The sequence below is a fragment of the Neolamprologus brichardi genome, chromosome 3 (assembly GCF_056152115.1).
Source record: "Neolamprologus brichardi isolate AB-2024 chromosome 3, ASM5615211v1, whole genome shotgun sequence".
NCBI lineage: Eukaryota > Metazoa > Chordata > Actinopteri > Cichliformes > Cichlidae > Neolamprologus > Neolamprologus brichardi.
Genome location: NC_142106.1, coordinates 42,623,753 through 42,643,975, shown reverse-complemented (window position 1 = coordinate 42,643,975; position 20,223 = coordinate 42,623,753). Strand labels below are relative to the sequence as shown.

General features: G+C 45.5%; 1 protein-coding gene across 8 annotated transcripts in view; it reads left to right on the top strand.

Annotated features, from left to right (window-relative positions):
• Nucleotides 1–20,007, top strand: part of kdm6ba (lysine (K)-specific demethylase 6B, a) — a 117,507-nt gene extending 97,500 nt beyond the window's left edge. For 5 of the 8 annotated variants that reach the window (XM_087837685.1, XM_087837686.1, XM_087837689.1 and 2 more), the window contains 22 exons: nucleotides 5,685–5,771; nucleotides 7,442–7,553; nucleotides 7,789–7,912; nucleotides 8,051–8,146; nucleotides 8,260–8,539; nucleotides 8,655–8,732; nucleotides 8,941–9,111; nucleotides 9,233–9,409; nucleotides 9,586–10,149; nucleotides 10,283–13,905; nucleotides 14,016–14,142; nucleotides 14,406–14,511; nucleotides 14,641–14,846; nucleotides 16,231–16,331; nucleotides 16,426–16,494; nucleotides 16,591–16,739; nucleotides 16,846–16,960; nucleotides 17,062–17,249; nucleotides 17,356–17,497; nucleotides 17,642–17,768; nucleotides 18,095–18,265; nucleotides 18,373–20,007. In XM_087837685.1, coding sequence (XP_087693811.1) covers nucleotides 7,794–7,912; nucleotides 8,051–8,146; nucleotides 8,260–8,539; nucleotides 8,655–8,732; nucleotides 8,941–9,111; nucleotides 9,233–9,409; nucleotides 9,586–10,149; nucleotides 10,283–13,905; nucleotides 14,016–14,142; nucleotides 14,406–14,511; nucleotides 14,641–14,846; nucleotides 16,231–16,331; nucleotides 16,426–16,494; nucleotides 16,591–16,739; nucleotides 16,846–16,960; nucleotides 17,062–17,249; nucleotides 17,356–17,497; nucleotides 17,642–17,768; nucleotides 18,095–18,265; nucleotides 18,373–18,390 — 6,627 coding nt within the window. In that variant the 5' untranslated portion in view covers nucleotides 5,685–5,771; nucleotides 7,442–7,553; nucleotides 7,789–7,793 and the 3' untranslated portion in view covers nucleotides 18,391–20,007. Of the gene's footprint in view, nucleotides 1–5,684; nucleotides 5,783–7,441; nucleotides 7,554–7,788; nucleotides 7,913–8,050; nucleotides 8,147–8,259; nucleotides 8,540–8,654; nucleotides 8,733–8,940; nucleotides 9,112–9,232; nucleotides 9,410–9,585; nucleotides 10,150–10,282; nucleotides 13,906–14,015; nucleotides 14,143–14,405; nucleotides 14,512–14,640; nucleotides 14,847–16,230; nucleotides 16,332–16,425; nucleotides 16,495–16,590; nucleotides 16,740–16,845; nucleotides 16,961–17,061; nucleotides 17,250–17,355; nucleotides 17,498–17,641; nucleotides 17,769–18,094; nucleotides 18,266–18,372 lie in introns of all 8 variants that reach the window. The other 3 variants (XM_087837691.1, XM_087837690.1, XM_087837687.1) reach the window with 3 other exon arrangements.
• Nucleotides 20,008–20,223: the final 216 nt, after the last annotated feature.

Genomic DNA, 20,223 nt, shown 5'->3' with positions numbered 1-20,223 from the left:
GGAAGAAGGGCTTTAAGACTTTACTGGAGGACCAGCTGGAGGCAATATCTTAGTCAGGCAAGTGTGGAATTCCACTATGCCTTCAGAGACAGACTGCTGGGGATCAAGGTCTGCCAAAATTGGCAGCGGGGGCCCAAAAACAACAACCATATTGTCTTCTGTAGGGTCCAATATGGTAAAAGTTATTATGCATGTCTGTTGGGTATGAAAAAGGGGGGGAAATCAATTTGGTGAAAAGAGTCGGATAAAATATGAGCTTTAAATGAGGCAAAATTACAATAATTGGCAGTAAAACAAGCAAAAAAACTGGAATACGCACAACTGAACTTTCTAAATGCACATGCCAGCGGCACTTTATGGACGATAATTGGCTTTTTAGCTTTTGAAATATGGCATCATAGAAGTGTGTGTGGATGAATTCATTATCCCTGCTACTTCTTTCTCATTAGTTTCTACAAACCAGCAGGGCTCTGGTATGTCACCGGCCACACACAAACCATGGACATCGATCGTTTGCTGTACTGGACATTTATATTACGCTGTGATGTGATCTGAGGGCACTTGGGGAAAAAATAGATCCTCTGTGTAATACATTTCACAATCTGAAGGAGTGTACTGAAATTTATTTATTTATTTTTTTAACATGAGCAGGCAGGGATTCAGATGCACCACACTAATGTAAAACACTTTTACGTTAGCTTTTAGCGTTTGCAAAGCTGAAAGCTTTTCTACAGTAGAAAGGGGGTGTTCCTGTTCTACTACTATTTTAAAGCCAGTGAGAGTGAGGAGAAAGTTTTCCCTCTGAGTTCAGTTTCTGTTATCTTTGGCCCTTTGCCATCAGCGATGATGCCACAGTGGAAGGGCTGTGTTTGAACCTACAGTGTGTGTGTGTGTGTGACTCATAGCTAAAGTTAAACAGGCTCTCACAACTTGGAAAGAATTTTCTTCCTTCCTTCGGTACCTCGCCTCACCTCCTGTGACTGCATTTACCCACGCTGGGAGAATAGCTGATAAGTCAGCCGGTGAGTAGGGAGAGATTCATGAAGGGGAAAAAACCCTACAAGATCAGCAGCTGTGGTATTTGGAGAATCTATAAACAGGCCTTGGATGTTCTCTGGTCTAAACGAACAAACGTCATAACAAAGCTGCTCTGCCTGTGTCACAGTTGCTCTGATAAAGTCAAAATGATCGTAATTACACCCACTGTAAAAACAACGGCGTGCTGACCATCTGCACACATGCTGTCATTATCTCTGATTAGCTGCAACTCTCTCTCTGTCACACGCACACACACAGATGTCGGGTATTCATGTCTTGCTGGGACATCTAATTGACATCATGCCACTTACTCTAACCATAACTCTGGCACTAAAACCACATTTTGAGTCTCAAAAATGCCTTCAAACTCGCGGGGACTGGGATTTTGGTCCGCATAAGGATACGAATACACATGCACACACACACACATGTTGCTAAGTGTTATTCACACACACAGACTGCCAGTGAAACATAATGTGAGTCCAGTGAGGAAGAGGATGGGGATGGTGTGAGGTCAAGTCTGCCTTGTGTTTCAGGAAACATGTTGATTAGTAAAGCCCTCTCATAAACCCCGTCTCTCTATGTCAGACTCGCCAGCTTACTTCAATAACTGTTGGTTAAGACGCGACCAGTTCCCCTGGTGACTGTTGCCAAGGAAGCTGTCTCTAGCCTTGTTTAGTGTATTTCTGAGCGTCTGTGTTTGAGTGTGTCAGCCCTGGATGTGGACTAGACGCACCTGGAGAATGGGGGAGGGGGATTTTTAGACTATTTTCACGCCTGCAGTTGTGTTTGTCCAGAGCTTTTCTTACACTGCTTATAGAAAAGCCTCACTCAAGAGAAGCAGAAAGAAAAGTTGGGGGACTTCTGAGGTTGCTCATGTGCGAGAATCGAGCCGCCGTCGCTTCTAAGATTTCGTCTTTGTCCTTCAGAGGTGTTGAGTCATCCCTCTTTTTTTTTGGTGTTTCTTGTTTTTTTTCCGATTCTCCGCTGACATGCACAGAAGTCTGTCGTTTCCTCTGAAAGTCTAGAGTTTCTGTGAAAAAGAAGCCGAAAAGCACAAGTGACACAGACGCCCATTCTCCCATCATCTGTTTGTCACTCACTTTTACCAGAAGCCCGAGAGCGCGATCGGGCTTTTCACTCGAGCAGCAGATCAGAGTAAAGTCAGTTATGTCGCTTGTTTTTGTTGAAGTGGCTGGTGTGAGTCATGAGTTGGACACACGTGCCGTCGCACACGATGACTGTGTGTCTGAGGTGTATTTTTAGGAACCAGCAGTGGTGAGCTGACCCTGCTTATTTCACATCTGCTCGTATTAGTCACATAAGAAAGTCATTTATTGCACACACTGTAAAATGCTCCGAGTTATCTTTTTAACAGGAAGCCTCATGGTTTTTAAAAAGAACCAAAACCCTTCCCCAAAGCTCGATTTTTCTCCCTCACACATTTGTACACACGCCCCCTCAGGGAGGCCCACTTCCTGTGGTTGTGACGACAGTTTCCTCTCCCCTTAGAGCTCTCTTCCTCTTCTCTTTAAACGTCACTTACACACAAGTGCAACTGGTCTCTTTTGTATGATTTGTGTACCACTGTAACCCAAGTTGTCAGTCACAGGATGTCACAGGAAAATAAAAGGACCTCTTGTTTTCTTCCTTCCTTTCTTTTCTTTTTTTCCCACCTACACACTCCGGTTGCAATTTGAGCTTCTTTTTTCACCAAGAGATAAAAACGTAGTCTAACTGTAATCATCTCTCATCTCCTGAATGAGGTCAAGGCAGTTGTCAAGACCACCAAAATTAATGGAAAAAGTAGCGTCGAGGAGCCGATCAACAAAATGACAGGCTGACCACTGACAGCCAGAACGAGATAATGATTCGTTTGTGGTTGCTGCTAACCTGATGATTGTCCCTGTTGTTTTCTAAATGTTTAAATTGGACGCAACTTCAAGCCAACACAGTTTAAATATGAAGACTTTGCCTCCACAGATGCTCCTTCTGCCTCTCTGTCACGGCCTCAACGTCGAGCAGATGTGTGGGAGTACGCACGGAAGAAAGCAAATGTGAGCTTTACCTGAATTGTTAAACCCCCTTGCTCTGCATAGGCTTAAGTGAATGAGGGAGTGGGTTAAGGGTCAGCTCAGCACAGTGTTTTCTCAGTCCAGAGTTGTGTGTGTGTGTGTGTGTTGTTTTCTGCAGAAACCGTTTGCTTTGCCGTGTCCTCAGCTGAACTGCACTGTCTTGTGTGCACTGGCTGGAACATCGTCTTCTAATTCTGTGTGTGTGTAAAGAGGCAGACGTGATAAAGTTAGCCCACATCATCATCATCTTGGAACAGCATGCACTGACGTTAGTGCACGCACAAACAAATAAATACAGTACATGTAGACACAGGGAGCCTGGCAACGGGGCGGGGGAGGACGGATGCAGGGGCTACGTGTGTGTGTGAGAGAGAGAGAGAGAGAAATGCATGGTGTTTCCTCCAGAACACGATCTCTATCTGGGACTGATTATGTAATGGCCAAGTGGAGTAAAGCTGCGGGAGGAAGGAACAAGAAGAGAGAGAAGACCATGCATGGCCTTGCCGCCATGCTTGATGGGAGACTGACTGCTGCCAGAGCTCTTTTCTAACTCGTTTTCTTTCTATTATCTGCCACTTCTCCCAGTTTTATCTGGTCATTTCTTATCAGAATGGCTCTGCAGTGAATTTACTCAGACAGTAAAATGCTCCCCAGCTGCCTGCTTTTACCTCGTCCTTGGTCATTGCTCATATTCCTGTTCCAGCAGCCTCGTGTGCTTTCCTCGGACAAACAAGTAAACAAGTAGACTCTAAAGTGTCACACAGATGAATATTTTCGCAGTGGACGTGGTTATTGGCGTCTTTTTTTTCCGTTTTTTTCTCACAGCCTCACCGCGTTTGTCTGAGGCAGAGGCATAAAGGGATGACTGTGAATAAATGGCAGGCTATGGCACAGAGACGGAGCTCGTGTAACGATTTAATTTAAACTGTTCCCCTCAGCGCTCATTGGCGACGAAGCAGGCTTCCCTGTGCACAGCCACAAGCATGTGACTTTGGGCTGTGCCATGAAATTGCTTTGCTTGTCAGATCCCACAGAGAAACGTTTCATTAGCTGTCTGACTTCCTGGGTGTAATGGTTGTCTGACGGCCGACGGCACAGAGTTGTTCTGTTCCCGCTCGACCCCTGGGCTGCTGTTTCGGGGACATTAACTAACTTTCCTACGATAACCAGGGTGTTGGCGGGGGGGATTCCACTTCCACAAGATGTACTCTGGAGGGGATTTCTGATTGAACAATAAATTATGTCATGAGTGATAGTTTTATCAGCTGCGTATGACAGATGCAGGTGTTCTCAAAGTGCTTTCGCTTCTTTTACCGTAGATACCGCAGTAGTTTTTGTTTGCTGTGGTTAGAGCAAAAATAAAATTGAAAGCAAGTAGCAATCACACTAACACCTGCAGCGCTTGAAGGTTTAAATTTAAACTTCTCAAAGTACTTCCTGTCTTTCTTTGAGTTCTTCGGCAGCAGAACGTTCCATTTGGGTGAAACGGTTACGGATTAATCAGTCTGAACATTTTCGTAGAATTTTCCTCGTCGTTTCTCCTGAAGTTGCGGTTTACTAATTCGATCATTCTCTCGGCCACGAAACCCCCTACCGAACATCTCATCGGCACATCCTGCTTGTTTGCCTAAACATGCACTCACGTACTGATTACCCGAGCGTCACGCTTCTAAGAAAGCAGAAATGACATCACACGGTCAGAGAAATTCCCGCTGTTGTTTCTTCTGCAGTGGTGCAGAAACGCCCACGGTCACCTGACTGTAAGTGGTGTCCCGGAGGGGCGGAGTTTCAGGCCCAGCGGTTTGGGGTAAGCCGTCTTCCAGGCGAGCTGAGTCATCGGGGGTTCCCCAAAAAATAACCTGTGTAATGCTCGCGCTCACTCTCACTGCTTCTCCTCTCCTACACCATACTCTTACCCATAGGTGCTATAACCACATTTCATCGCTTTGGTATAATCTGATAGAACCCGAGCTGCTCTTGAACAAGTTTCTACCGCCTGTGTGTACGATCTCATTACAGTTTATGCTGCTGAGTAGCAATGTGATAGCCAGGGTAGATGGCTGTTTGGTCACACACACACCCTCTATAAAAGTAGTAATTACAACCTGGCCACTGTGTCCCCATTTGCTCTCAAAAGAAGTCGCAGATGATCTCTAGCTGTATTTTTGTTTGTCTTTCTTCTAATTTAAACCTTTCAGTTGCAGTTTTACTACATTTTGCCAGTGCTATGTTTTCCATGTGACGGTTGACTGAGTTTATGGGCTTTTGCTGTTAGAGTTAGACGGGCCTCTTACTTGCCAGCACGAGTGAATGAGCAAGAGTTCTTCACTCCCATTTTATCACTCTGCCATGCATCACCTGAAGGGTGAGGATGATGCAGGTGGAGATGATGCACTGAAGCAAAAGAGAGAAGCGGTGGGGTAAAGAGCTTCTCAGTCGATGCTGAGAGAACCTTGACTCAGTCTCGTGCTTTGAGACCGAGACGCTAACTCAGAGTGTTGTTTACCCTAGTCGTGTTGTTGTTGTTTTTCTCCCTGACAAGCTGACGTTTTTCCCTTCTCTGTGTTTCAGGATTGAGGAGACCCCGGAAGAAATGATTGGCAGCTGAAGCTGAGACTTAACACAACTGTGAATCAATAACTCGGTGCTACTCTAAAGGTGCGCACAGCGTGAGTGTTTGTATCACTTTCCTTTAAAGCATGTCGAGTGCAGTCCTGACAGTTAACGCCGGCCTATCTTCACATAGCAGCGGCGTCTGGCAGATCGTGATCCCTCGCCCCTTGAGGGTGGTGTTCATGTGTCAGTGAACAGCAACCCTCCTCGTGAGCTAAAAGTGTACAGCGTTTGAAGTATCCTCTGCTGGGCTTTATATAGAGCCCGTGATCCAGTGTTAGTGGGAGGAAGAAAAGGAAGGGAAGATGAACTGGTGGGAGGAAGAACTGCGTACGGCCAGAGCTAATTCTGGAAAAACTAGTGGAACAGTGCTATGCTGAGCAAGGCAAATGAATCATAACCCTTGTGTGCATGTCTGTCGCGCTCCCACTGATCCACTGTTGAATTATGCAGCACATTTCAAATAAAACATCTCTGTACTTATGTTAGGCCCGAAATATCCACCTTAAATGTAATATTTACACATATGTCTTATTGATATTATATTGAATATAACGATAAAGATGAATCTGGGTATTGTTCTCGAAATTTAACCTTTTAATCTCGTGTTAAATGGATGACAGAATGGTGGTTTTTAACTACTTCACATGTTACACATAGATATTTAGTTAGCCTAGTTTCTAACGGCGGTCATGAACGTGCAGGTTTAAACCTCCCTCTCAGGTTTTGTCTCTGGTCTCTTTTGTTGTCAGTATTGAATCTCTGTTCTTTGAAACACACACTTCTTCTTTTCATCCCGACACCTTCGGTCTTTTGTGCCGTGTGTGTCCGGTGTTTCTGAAAGCAGGGAGGGGGAGAGAGAGTTATCTCTCAGCTTCTTTCATGTGTTTTCCTCTCAACCATCTCCTTTGTGTCATTTGTGTGTTTGTGGGAAGGTGCGTGGGCGTTTTCATGGCACCGTTCCCACTCTGCACTCCACCTCCCTCCCTCCATCCCTTCCCTCTTCTCCTTAATCTATCCTTCCCATCCTGTTCAGACCGTCTGTTGCCGCTGCCCCCCCTCTTCCTCTTCATCACGCCTGCCGTAATGAGATTAAACCTTAGTGTATCCACTGGGCGCACGCACACTTTATGTATACACACACACACACACAACGCTGCAATACACACACAATCATCCACTTAAAAGAGAGCACACTATTCTCTCTCATGCACTAAAACAGCACAGGCCTGCCATCACTGTGCAGCTTGCACACTTGGACCGCTTCCACTTGCGTCGCGTCCAACATCACACAGTTGGCGTGAGACCAAAGCCTCTCACTCTTAGTCTTTCCCTCTGTCTCTGGCTATCAGGAGGCTCATGGTAAGGATTACAGTAACCCCAGGTCTGTCCTCAGAGGTGAGCTCCCTGCTGAGCCATCTGGGCTTCAGAAATAATCAGATTCCACACTGACTAGTTTACTGCTGCCTCCTACAGGCTGAGTTATGCATAGCAGCCGTCATCAGACAAGTTATAAATGTAACTTTCTTCAGGAAATGTTCTTGACAGAAGCAGAGGAGATGCTGGCAAGCTGTCCACCTCTCTCATTCACTTACTTCCAAACACACACACCAGCTTGTCCACACAATAAAATAAAAGACCTGATGGGTTTTTTCTGTTTTTAAAGTCTCTGACTCCCCTCTCATAATGATTCTCTTGGTCTTCTCTTTCTGCAGGCAGTTGGCTTTTAGGCCCCTGGTGCTGAAGATAGACCTCCACATATTCTCAGTGTTGGAGTGAGGCCCTCTCTGAGCTGCAGTGGAGGGCTTCACAGATACAGCTAGTCTGGTAAGTACTTTTGTTTATGCAGCAAGGAATTTGACGGATCTGTCACAAATCTGCCACGAGAACTAAAAACTATGACGTTTTTTTATGAAGATTAAAACATATTGACTGGACCAGTTATTTGTAAAATCTGCATCGTAAAGCACGGCAGCTGCTCTTCGTCCAAAGATGTTTTTCTGTTTTCTCTCTATGAGCGTATCTGTGTGTTAATTGTGTGACTGTACAACTAAACATGCAGGCTGGATGCATCACCCAATAGAGCAGTTTGGCGGGCGAGGCACACGGGATTCCTTCCCTCTGGACGAACTCAACCGGGGGCCATGGCCTCCCGTGGGCGGCCGCGCCTGGCAGCCACCTGCCAGGTATGTAGTCATGACAACACAACACCATATTTTTTGCAAAACTTCTTTGGTTGCATTGATTCATCAGGTTAATCCTGCTGGTAGAGTTCAAGTTAAAGACGATCAACAACTTTGTATCCCGTCTGTGCTCCTCATCAGGTGTTCGCCTACAATGAACCAACACCAGCTACTTCCCCATCTACCTCCTGGACCTATGGGTGGATTAAACCATCACAGCAAATATTTCAGTAATGGGTAAGTAATGGAACAAAGACATGGGTGGCACAGCTACTTTTAAAATGCAATAGATTTAGAGAAAGCTACAAGAGGAGTTAAAATGTTGATCATTTGTGTGTTTTATACTCCAGGCCGATGCGAGGAAGCGAGAAGCTCGACCTCCCACAGCCAATGTTACCACCTCTGCAGAGGGAGCAGCAGAGACCTCCCCACCATCTTCATCCTCCACCTCATCACAGAGCGTGGGAAATTAGCCAGCTATATGATTCCCACCTTCCTCCTCGAGGACATCCGGTCATGCCCCTGCCCAATGACCTCTCGCTCCGTCTCCATAATGGAGGCTACGCGGGCAGCGGCGGACCTCCACCTAACCCCCATTTCCCCTCCAGGGGGCCAAACCAAATGCTGAAAGTGAGAACAGTGTTGCAGTGTTATTCTATGTCAGCCTTTTGCACTGAGCTTAAATAATTCTCTGCTGATGAACAATAAATCACTCTAAACACTTTCTTTTGTTGGTTTTCTTTAGTTTGGGGGTCCTCAGGAGCAGAATGTTCCCCGGGGTCCACCTTTGCTGGGAGATGACATGTGGGCTCAGGTGCACCAGGTAGGAACTCTCTAATTGGTTAGGATCATGTTTCATCGTCGACAAAAACACCCAGCACTCCCTGTTCAGACCAATAAAACACCAATTCCACTCAAAGTCACTTTTGCCTCCCAGATTTTGCTCTGAATATTTTGATAAAGGGATTCTTTGACGCTGCAACAGTCTTCATCTGCAGCAACTAAGATCTTTTTCCTTTTTCTGTGCACAGCAGAGGCCATACCCAGGAAAGATGCAAGGAGGTCAGCTGAAGCGACCAGGCCCTCCACTGGGTGAACACTCTGTTATCCAACACACGCCTTCACCATTGCTGCATACGCCCTCGCAGCCTGCAGCAGAGGAGTGTCCCAGCCCCAGCAAAAGGAAAAAGAGTTCAGATCAGGTATTGGACAGTCACAAATAATAAAATCAGCCTCAGTGTCAATTTGTAACCTCAGTTCTTTTTTTTCTCCTCCTCAGATCTTTGAGTAGTAAAATATTGTAATGTGCTTTCCCCTGTACAGGTATCTCACCCTGGGCTGCAACGTTTCTCTGGTGCTGGCCAATCGTTGCCACAGCAGCAGTCGTCTGCTCAGCACCACCCTCCAAAGCCTGCCTTCTGGAACCCCATTCACAAGGACAGCAGTGTTCCCTGGCAGCCACAAACCTCAGAGCGCAAGAACCCACAATCACAGTTCCAGGTCTGAGCAGGAACAAAATCTCTGCGCTGTCTACTTTTTTTTTTTTTTTAACCCATCTTGGTAAACGTGGTTTGGCCTGACCACTGCTTTAAATAAAGCAGTGGTCAGGCCCTTTGTATATTATTCTCATTGTCCTGTTTTTCTTTTTCTTCTTCTCTTGTTTTGTGGCTCAACAGGAAAACAACAAACAAGGTATGGGCAGCTACACCCAGAAGTCCTCTCCTGCATCTTTGGCCCCTTCCAACCTCTCTCCTTTACTCAACTCCCCTCCAGGAAGCTACAACCAGGGATGTGCTCCTAAGCTTCAGAAAGACAAGTTACAACCTCAGGCTGTAAACCATCGGTCCCCTCACTCCTCCTACCCTAGTCCCGTCTCCAAACCGGAGAGAGCTCCACCATGCCAAGCTAAAGAGACTCGTGGTCCTCAGATGCAGAGAGGCCCTCTCATTGGGGGCCAAGGTGGCAGCCAAGCTACCTCTCACACAGCATCAACTCCAACCAGGGGAGACAGAGATCATCACCGACATGCCCAGTCGTCACCAGCAAACGTTTCTGCGACTGGCAGCAACAGCAGCAGCAGCAGTGTGCCTTACAGCCACTTCCAGCCTCATCCAGGGCTGGTCCACCAGGGTCCTCCTCCTCCACCGCCTCAAGCCAGCAGCACCTCAGTACCTCAGCAACAGCAAAGCGGTCCACATGAGGCCTGGAGATATCAGAGCACGCCCAGCAATCACTCCCTGGTGAGTTCAAGTTATATGCTGCAAGAAAGAGTTCCTTTAATAAAGGGCAGCACAACGCAGGCACTTCAGCTGTTAACACAGTTGTTTTTTGATCACTATTATATTAAGTGACTGAAAAATTCTTTGTCTTCAGGAGTCGGGCAGCTACAGGCCTCCAGGGCTGCTACCTCAGTGCCAGCAGAGCCACAATCAGGTCGTGGATAGTCGGCATCCAGGTTCCTCCCGGCATCAACATCACGTCAGCCCTCCCCTGCCACCTACTCGAACACCTGTCATCACAACCAACCCTCCTATGTCCCAGACCCCCTACTCTGTCAGCCGCCATAGCAACAGCAGCGGCTCTAATAGAGTTGCTATGGCTGCTTCCTCCGCAGTGGCCACATCTCCCCCTGCTGGCTGCTCTGTGAACAATGACAGTACTAGTAACCGCTGGCAAGGAGGAAGGGAGCCACAAACCCCTACCAGTGCCGCCACTAACTCCAAATCTCACAGGGATGCTCTGCAGCAGCCAGGCAATCATCGAGGCCCAGCTCCCACCGCAAACCAGTCTCACCAACACGGAGCTACCAAGTCCCAGCATATGAAGGGGAAGATGGCGTACTATGCTCAGGCTCAACTGGAAAAACCTCCATTTTCCTCCTCATCTTCTCTGTTCTCCTCAGGGCAAAACAGGGCAGGGGACAGTGTGATTACAAGCACAGTTTCAAGTCCGCTTTCCAACTCTCCGACTTACTGCCCAGTTTCTCGCTCCACCGTCAGCTCTGCGCCTCAACCATCCAGCCCAGCCCTCCCCTCCAAACAGATGTTCTCTCATCCGCGAACTCCAACCTCTGTCCCTCAGTCCATTGAAGAGGCTCTCGACAAACTCGATGCTGAGCTAGAGGGACACATGCAAGCTGAGGAAAGGAGGAAGCTTGAGAGAGAGGAGCAAGAAAGAAAAAGAAGAGAAGAAGAGAGAGAAAAGAGGGAATGGGAAATGAGACAAAAACAGGAAGAGGAGAGGAAGAGGCTAGAGCTGGAAAAGAAGGAAGAGGAGAGGAAAAGAGAGCTGGAGAAGCAGCAGGAGGAGAACAGGAGAAGAGAACAAGAGAGGCAGGAGAGAAAGAAAGAAGAGGAGAGACGGAGAATAGAAGTGGAGCGACTGGAGAAAGAGAGGAAGAAGAGAGAGTGGGAGAAGCAAGAAGAGGAGAGGAAAAGGAGAGAATGGGAGAAGGAAAGGAAGAGGAGAGAGTGGGAGAAGCAAGAAGAGGAAAGGAAAAGGAGAGAGTGGGAGAAGCAAGAAGAGGAAAGGAAGAGGAGAGAGTGGGAGAAGCAAGAAGAGGAAAGGAAAAGGAGAGAGTGGGAGAAGCAGCAGGAGGAGGAGAAAAGGAGGAGGGAAGCAGAAAGGCACGAGCAGGAGAGAAAGAAAAGACAGCTGGAATGGGAGGAGGAGGAAAAGAAAAAACAAAAAGAGCTAGTGAGGAAAGAGGAAGAGAAAAAAAGGATGGAGAGAAACAGAGACGACAAACTGTGCGGCGCAAAAGGAAAAGAGCAGGCTGCTATCGAAAATCTAGAAAGGCTACTCTGTGAAAACACCTCCACGGTGCCCCCACCTCCTCCCCTCTCTTCTGTCACTGCATCTCCTTCAGGTCCATCTCCACCCAGTGCTCAGGCTTCTCCTCCATACCCCTGGCTAAGCCGTGGCGGTGTACTCCCCTGCCAATCAGGCCAGACACCCGCCGTTGCCGCTATTGCCACTCACGTCGAAAGGCTGCGGCCTCCTCCTCTTACACCTCAGACAGACTATGCCAGAGAAAAGCAAAGGCAGAGGGAGATGTGGAGTAACAATGGCGGAATGACATTCAGTCCTTCTTCAACAAACAATACCTCAGGGATGAACCAGCCGGTGTACCCCAACAAGCCCCCGGCGATGCAAACTGCACCCAGCCAATCCAAAGACCCAGCCAGGGAGAGAGACAGCAGCCAACACTCTCTCCCCACGGTGGCACTAAGAGAGCCGCCGAAACTGTATCACGCCTTTTCTAGAGAAAACCTCCCACCTCTGTCCTCCACCTCCACCGGGGGAATCCTCAACAAGCAGCTGAACAGAGGTGGCTTGGAAATCGCTGACTCTGACAGCGCTCAGTTTGAGGAGGAGTCCTCTGAGTCCACGCTGCTTCCCGATGGTCTGGCTAACATCATGGCCATGCTGGACGAATCCATCAAAAAGGAAGAGGAGATGTATAACAGTGAAAAGAATGGGCCCACAGGTCTCATTGGCACCTTTTCTCCCAGTGCTGAGCCCAACAAGAACTATCTTTGCGCCCCAGACTTGGTTCCGGCGACCAAACATCAGCCCAGTCATGAAGACCGATCCAACGCCAGTCCTCCTGTGCTCAGCCGCCAAGGCTCTCTGGCATCACCTTGCAGCCGAACATCTTCTCTCAACGAGGACGACGAGGACTATCTTAAACCTTCTCCAAATAATCCTAAACAGCCCGTGGACATGCCAGTGGGAATAGGGAACACCAATTACCGTCACAGTGACTTGGCTAAACTTTATGGTCTCCCTGAACAGATTAAAAGTGACGCTGATGAGGACGAAGATGAAGAGGATTCCGAGGCCCCATCTTGTTCTCCGCCACCCCAAAGACCCCACCTTCATCAGACGGGTGTTAATAGCATGTTCAAGTCTCTAGCAACTGTCCTAGAGAGCCAGAAGTATGCCTACCGTGGCGGGCCTTTTGGGAGACCTCCTCCATCAGCTCTGGTTGGGGTCAAGTATTCCTCTTCGCTGTCACTGGGCCCTGATATCTGCTGCCAGCAGCAAAGCAGTTCTCCCACATCAGATTCAACAAACCCACCATTCAGTCCTGCTCTCCCACCCATGAAGTCCTCTCCTCGTTCTCTGCTGGAAGATAAGAAGCTGAAATTAGAGGACTCGGATGTCTGGACAGATGAAGGGGACTCAGAGGAAAGCTTCACCTTTATTAAAAAGAAAAGCATTCCTACGTTAAAGCCTATTAGGGTGATGAAGGAGGAGCAAGAGTTGACAACCATCTCGGAATCTTCTTTGGCCGAGTTGGGCAAGAGCTGTGAGGTCATGCTTAGCCGACAGTCACTCCATTACAAGAGCTCCTACAAAAAACATGACAGCCAAGGTCAAATGGGGAACAGACACAAACCCGAGAAAGTAAGGGAACACAGAGAGAAAGGCAGAAGCAGAGACAGACAGAGGGACAAAGAAAAGAAGAGAAAGCACGGTCATAGCAGCAGCAGAAAGCATGAAGATAGAAAAGAAAAGAAAAAGCATAGAGACAAGAAGGATTCTTCTTCATCCACCCATTCCAGTTCCAGCCACAAGCGGCACAAAGATGGCAAGAGCCATAAAGAGAAAGATCGCCGAATCCTAAGTGATCTCAATCTCCAGAGAAGGGAGGGCTCAGAGAAAACCTTTGGTCTCTATGAAACTGAAAAAAGGAAATGCAAGGAAGCATCCAGTACCAGCTCCACAAGCGAAGGCGAGCGTAGAGAATGGACGGGAGAAAGATCTTCTGAGCACAAAAAAGGCGAATCTGGGTCTTCGTTAGGTTCTACGGATTTAATGAAATTGAAGGCGTTGTCAGATGGACCACCGAAAGAGCTCAAGATTCGGCTGATCAAAGTGGAGAGCGGCGACAGGGAGACGTTCATTGCCTCAGAGGTGGAGGAAAAAAGGATTCCGCTGAAGGACATCAGCATCAAGAACACTGCAAGTGAGATTATCCGATCCTGCAAGTAAGTGCAAATTAAAAATTGATTTCATGTCTCACAAGTATTCAAATGAAGCTAAATTAACATGTTTCATGTTTGCATCTGTCAACCTTTGCCTTTTTTTCCTGTTGTAGGGCAGCCAGACTCAAAGGGAAGTTTAAAGAATCCTACTTACTGCCAGCCTTCTCTGTGAAGCCCATCGTAAGCAAAGAGGAACCAATTCCCAGGGAGAAACTCAACCCTCCTACACCCAGCATCTATGTACGTCACTATGTTTCTAACACAAACCTATTGAACACAAATTCTGTGGTGGCCAAAGACTTCACATGGGTTTTCCCAACATACAAAACAGCAACAGGAAACTCAGGAATTTCAGTGTTTTAATACTTAAATATACATTGTTTAAAACAACACGAAGAGATCTATAGACAACACACCAACAATACTCACGCTACTGAGCGATACCTGTGATTTAATTATGCATAAAAAGAGATTTTGTAACGCGGTAATGTTCTTCTTTGCAGTTGGAAAGCAAGAGGGACGCCTTCTCCCCTGTCCTCCTGCAGTTCTGTACTGACGCCAAGAATCCTGTTACTGTCATCCGAGGACTAGCTGGATCTTTGCGACTCAGTAAGTTTACAGTGGCTTATGTGTAAACAAATATAATGAAACAACATGCAAGTAGACTCTCCCAAATTTTATGAAGAAGAGAAACAGGATTTGGAAAACTTGTACCTAATTTTCCCATGACCTTTTCAGACCTTGGGCTCTTTTCAACAAAATCCCTGGTGGAAGCCAATGCAGATCAGATGGTGGAGGTGAGGACTCAAGTGCAGCAACCTGCCGACGAGAACTGGGACCCTAGTGGCACGGGCCAGACGTGGCCCTGCGAGAGCAGCCGCTCCCACACCACCATCGCCAAGTACGCCCAGTACCAGGCCTCCAGCTTCCAGGAGTCTCTCCAGGTATTTTTTGATCCAGTGCTATTTACTAGGGCTGCTCAATTAATCGAATTTTAATCACGATTACGATCTGGGCTTTCAACGATCATTAAAAATGACCGAGCCGATTATTAGCCCCTCCCTCGTGCTTTACTCTCGCGCTGCTCCGTGTGGCAAATCGAGCGCACCTCTCTGCATTTCGAACACGTGTCACAACAATTAAGAGCAGCGGTCCCCAACCTTTTTTGCGCCACCGGTTTATGCCCGACAATATTTTCATGGACCGGCCTTTAAGGTGTCGCGGATAAATACAACAAAATAAAACTAGTACCGGTACCGAAAAAAAGAAGATTTATTCATAACACACGTGAAAAGACCCAGGAAAACCGAGTAAACGATAAAAATGATAACAAAATAACGTTGAAAACCGATAAAAACCCTGAAAACTATACATTTCACACCTGAGCCTCAACTCTCGTGGACCGGTACCGGTCCAAGGCCTGGGGGTTGGGGACCGCTGATTAATAAGAGTACCCGAGGGAAGCTCGGAAAGCTAAGCAGAAGTTATTTGGAGAGGAGAGTGACTGCCGTTGGTTGAAAAGATGTAAAAAAAAAAACTTCAGTGGTGTGGAAACATTATGGGTTCGCGGAGTCAGACGTGGATCAAGTAGACATAGTGTGTAAACTTTGCTACAGTGTCGTAGCTGCACCACAGAGAGTAACACCGCAAAGTTCACTAAACATAGATGTTTACATTTTTCATTTATTTCTTATATTGCAAACATTTGCACTGTTATCAGTATTTGCACACTATTTTATATTATTTTTTGACAATCTTTAAAGTCATTATTCAACACATTGTTATTGTTAAATATTGTCAAATAATCGAGATCTCAATTTCAGTGAAAATAATCGTGATTATCATTTTTGCCATAATCGAGCAGCCCTACTATATACAGAAATTAAGAGTGTTAGCTTTATATGGTAATCCTAAAGATTAAAATAGGTGGTGGAGCAAAAAATAAGTCCATGTCAGTGTGGATATAGAACATGTTTTCTCTGTGACCATAACCAATATATGCTAATTACAGCCCTCGATATAATTGAATGTAAGCATAAAATATAACATTAATAGATAGAGTCTGAGTGACAGGGTGCTTTGTTATTAATAAAGCAGTGGCTTGAGCCAGGCCCAGTTCAAACTTCAGTTCCAATAACTGTGGAAGCATCTAAAAGAGATGCAACAGTGTTGAAACTAATTCTTTCATTTTGAGCAGAAGTTGAAGGAGCTCATATTCTTTCTTTTTTTTTCCTGAACTGTTAAGAGCAGGTTTGAAACAACAGCTTGGAATATGATCCCAGAAAGGTTTAATAATACAGCAAGAGTTAACTTGTCTTGTCTTTTCAGGAAGAGAAAGGCAGTGATGAAGAGGAGGATGAAGACGATGAGAAGAAGCCACCCAGCAGTTCTGAGACTCCCAACAAAGACAGCTCTAAAGAAACTTGCAAGTAAGTGAACTTTTCTATAAAACGTTTAACCCAGCTTTTTTGGAGGCACATCAGGGTTTTGTCATTTGTACTAAAGCTTCAATATCTTCTTCAGTGGTGAGCAGAAACCAGTTGGGAAAATCATTAAATTTGGCACCAACATTGATCTCTCTGATCCCAAGAGGTGAGTAGCCTAAAACAACTCTTTGTGTCTTTGTGCAGCTAATAATTGCAGATTACCTAAGAGGACGGCATTAATATCTTTTGTCTCTCTGCTCAGGTGGAAGCCTCAGCTTCAGGAGCTGCAGAAGCTTCCAGCATTTATGCGCGTGTCATCCAGCGGGAACATGCTGACCCATGTCGGACACACCATCTTAGGCATGAACAGCGTCCAGCTCTACATGAAGGTCCCAGGGAGCCGAACACCAGGTAAAGGAAACTATAGGCAACACAGGTTACCATCTAAATGAAGGCGTGTTGGAGCTTCAATCACTATTAGCAAAAACATACAATGTTGTGTGTGCTTATTTGACAGGTCACCAGGAGAACAACAACTTTTGTTCAGTGAACATCAACATTGGCCCCGGAGACTGCGAGTGGTTCTGTGTCCATGACAACTACTGGCAGGCCATCAGTGACTTCTGTGAGAAGTGAGTAGCTGCAAAGTAGCAGTGGATGTGCAGGAGTGTTGTGGTGAGGCTGGTTTACAACAGTTGGACACCTTCTACATGTCTGCCTTTAATGTTCTCAGGCACGGAGTGGACTACCTGACAGGGTCCTGGTGGCCAGTACTGGAGGACCTCTACAACGCCAACATCCCAGTCTACCGCTTCATCCAGCGGCCCGGAGACTTGGTGTGGATAAATGCTGGTACTGTTCACTGGGTTCAGGCTGTGGGCTGGTGCAACAATATTGCCTGGAATGTTGGACCCTTGAATGGTAAGAAAGGCACCATCTAGTGGCCAAATGCATATTCATTCAACTTTTTTTTGTTTTAAGGTAGCATTTCTTGTATTTTTCAATATTGTTTCATGTATATTTACAGGCTACCAGTATCAGCTGGCGCTCGAGAGGTTTGAGTGGAACGAAGTGAAGAAGGTGAAGTCCATTGTCCCCATGATTCATGTGTCCTGGAATGTGGCCCGCACTCTGAAGATCACTGACCCAGACACCTACAAGATGATCAAGTGAGTACCCACAGCAGCACAAACTAAAAATCTGTTTTAGTGAAAGCAGAAAATATTGCAATGATTTTAAAGTGGCGATCCACAGAAAAACTACCCGTGAATATTGATATTGATTGCAAATGTGTGTCTCTGCCTTCCTGTCAGACACTGCCTGATGCAGTCCATGAAGCACATCCAGATCCTGCGTGACCAGCTGGTGGCTGAAGGCAAAAAGATTTCCTATCAGAGTCGAGTCAAAGACGAGCCTGCCTACTACTGCAACGAGTGCGATGTGAGTAACCGAATACAGAGTTCTCTTTTCTGATAACACAAACTTAAACAGACTTTCGTTGCTTTGTGGCTTCTGTAGTTATCTTCATCTTCATCATCTACAGACCTTTTTTAGGGGTGTTAGAGTGAGTTTGTTAGGGCACATAGAACGGTGACTGAGTCTACTGTCTTATCTTTACCAGTAAGCTTACAAGCTAGGAAAAATAAGACTTTTTAGTATCATCAAACTCTGAAGCTGTAGATTTGAAAGATGGCTCCTGAAGTTTCTACCAGAAGACTCATCAACTCATCAAAGTTTGACCCCTCTGCTGTTCTCTCCTGTCGCAGGTGGAGGTGTTCAATTTGTTGTTTGTGACGAGTGAGAACAACAGCAGGAAGTCGTACGTGGTTCACTGCGAGGACTGCGCACGACACCGCAACCCGAGCCTGACCAACGTAGTTGTGCTGGAGCAGTACCGCATAGAGGAGCTCATGAACGTATACGATTCCTTCACCCTGGTGAGACTTGACTTTTTAGTGCGTAATCGCAGTTCTTTCATGAAATAACTCGATCAAAGACTTATATATCTATTTTTAATCTTTGTTTCTACGTCTCGTCTTTCCAGGCCTCCTCCTCCCGATGACAGAGCTCCCCACGTACTTCTCCTCAGCCATAAACCAAAACTCCTGCGAGGCAGGACAAAGACAGTTTCACTTTGGTTTTCAACTTACCCATTCATTATTATTTAGCATGATTCTTGCGACTACTGCTACTACTTGCCGAATAGCCAGTTGAATACGTTTACTCCTTACTTGTTTACAAAGAGAAAAAAAACCAAGCCGCCAATAAGATACCAGTTTACTCTCAGATGGTGCTTTCGACGAGAACCCCTGGACTCTGGTGGTTAACGGGGACAGTTGGTGCTGTCATTGAACAAACTGTGGAGGGTAGCTGATGGTTTCAACGGCGTGTTTCTGTCAGTACCGGAAAGAACTCTTCTCTTCTCTTGAATATTGAAATTTGTACATGCTGTTTTGAAATTTCTCGTGGGGTGCTGTCTTTTTAAAAAATAATTTATTGTTGTTTTGTTTTTTTTTCTAAACTAGATCCGCCTAGATATATACCACATTGGCCTTGTATTTAGAAAAGAGAAAATGGAAAAATACTAATAATAGAGTTATGAACATTTTTCTAAAAGCATTAAGAATTTAAAAATTGTTTGGAATGCTTCAAAAGATACGGGTTATAGCAACTTTGGTTGTTTTTTGCGGGGGGTTGGGGGAGGGGCTCTTGTGTTTTTTTTTTAAAACTTTACTTTTTTAAAAAGTTTGAATGTGTTGTAAATTTTGTTTCGATGAGTTCTAGCTTTTGTTTTCTCTGGAGATTAATATTCAGTTGTCACAGGTTGTCAGGTCTTGTTCATTTCTTCACTCTGTGTATGACCTCTCTCTTTAAAAAAAAAAAGAAAAAGTCATTGTCCTCTGGTGTGTGTTTTGTTTGTTCCAATATGCAGACTTCGTATTTCCTGAACTTTTTTTTTTTTTTTTGGCATTGTACATTTAATTTAAAATGTTTCCTCTATTTATTGGATATTGGCGTTCTCCCTTTTCTGATAGGGTTGTACAATTTTGCTATGTTTTATTCCCTTTGTTTTATGGTGACTGTTTGCTCTGTAAGAACTAAAACATGGAGGCTGTGTCCGACGGAGTGGAGGCTACTGTTTCTCTGGTGCTCGCCTCTCGCCTCCTGTCTTTTCTCTCATGATATATATTAAATTATATCTTTATCTTTAATATAACACCACCTTTCCTGTAGACAATAGGCACACTGCTCACGTAGAGAAGATGACTAATGGAATGCTGTGTTTGTACGCTTATTAAAAAAGGAACAGAATGACTTTTTTTCCAAAGTGTTTTTGAGAAATGGTAATTTTTTTTAATATGTAGGGGGCTTTTAGATGAGATTTTAATGATTTTATGATATTTGTTGAATATGCTAACGGGATAGATGGTGCTAAATGTTCTCTCTGAACAATTTTTCTTTTTTTTGTCTTCTTAAAATGAGAATTCTATTTTTCCTGTTGCAATATTATCTTACACTTTCCTTCTCTTTGTGGTCATTCGTTTATAACTGCACTGTTTAGAGAATCCACACAGACATACTTGCAGACATACACACCAAACTGAGCCAGACATGTCTTAAACACTTGTGAATTTGTGACATTACTATGACTATTAATAAACGCTTTTTGATAAATTCAGACTGAGCACAATTTGTCTGAATTTGTTCACCTGTCATCTGACACCGGCGTCTTTCCTACACGCTCGAGACTTGATGTAGAAGTGGAGAATGGTCAAAGGATGAACCCACTCATTTAGGTTCAGATGTGCTTTCTGCAATCCAAAATGAATCCACATACAATCAGTATAAATGATAAGTTGCTTTGACAGCACAGCGTTAAGAGTTGGTCCAAAAC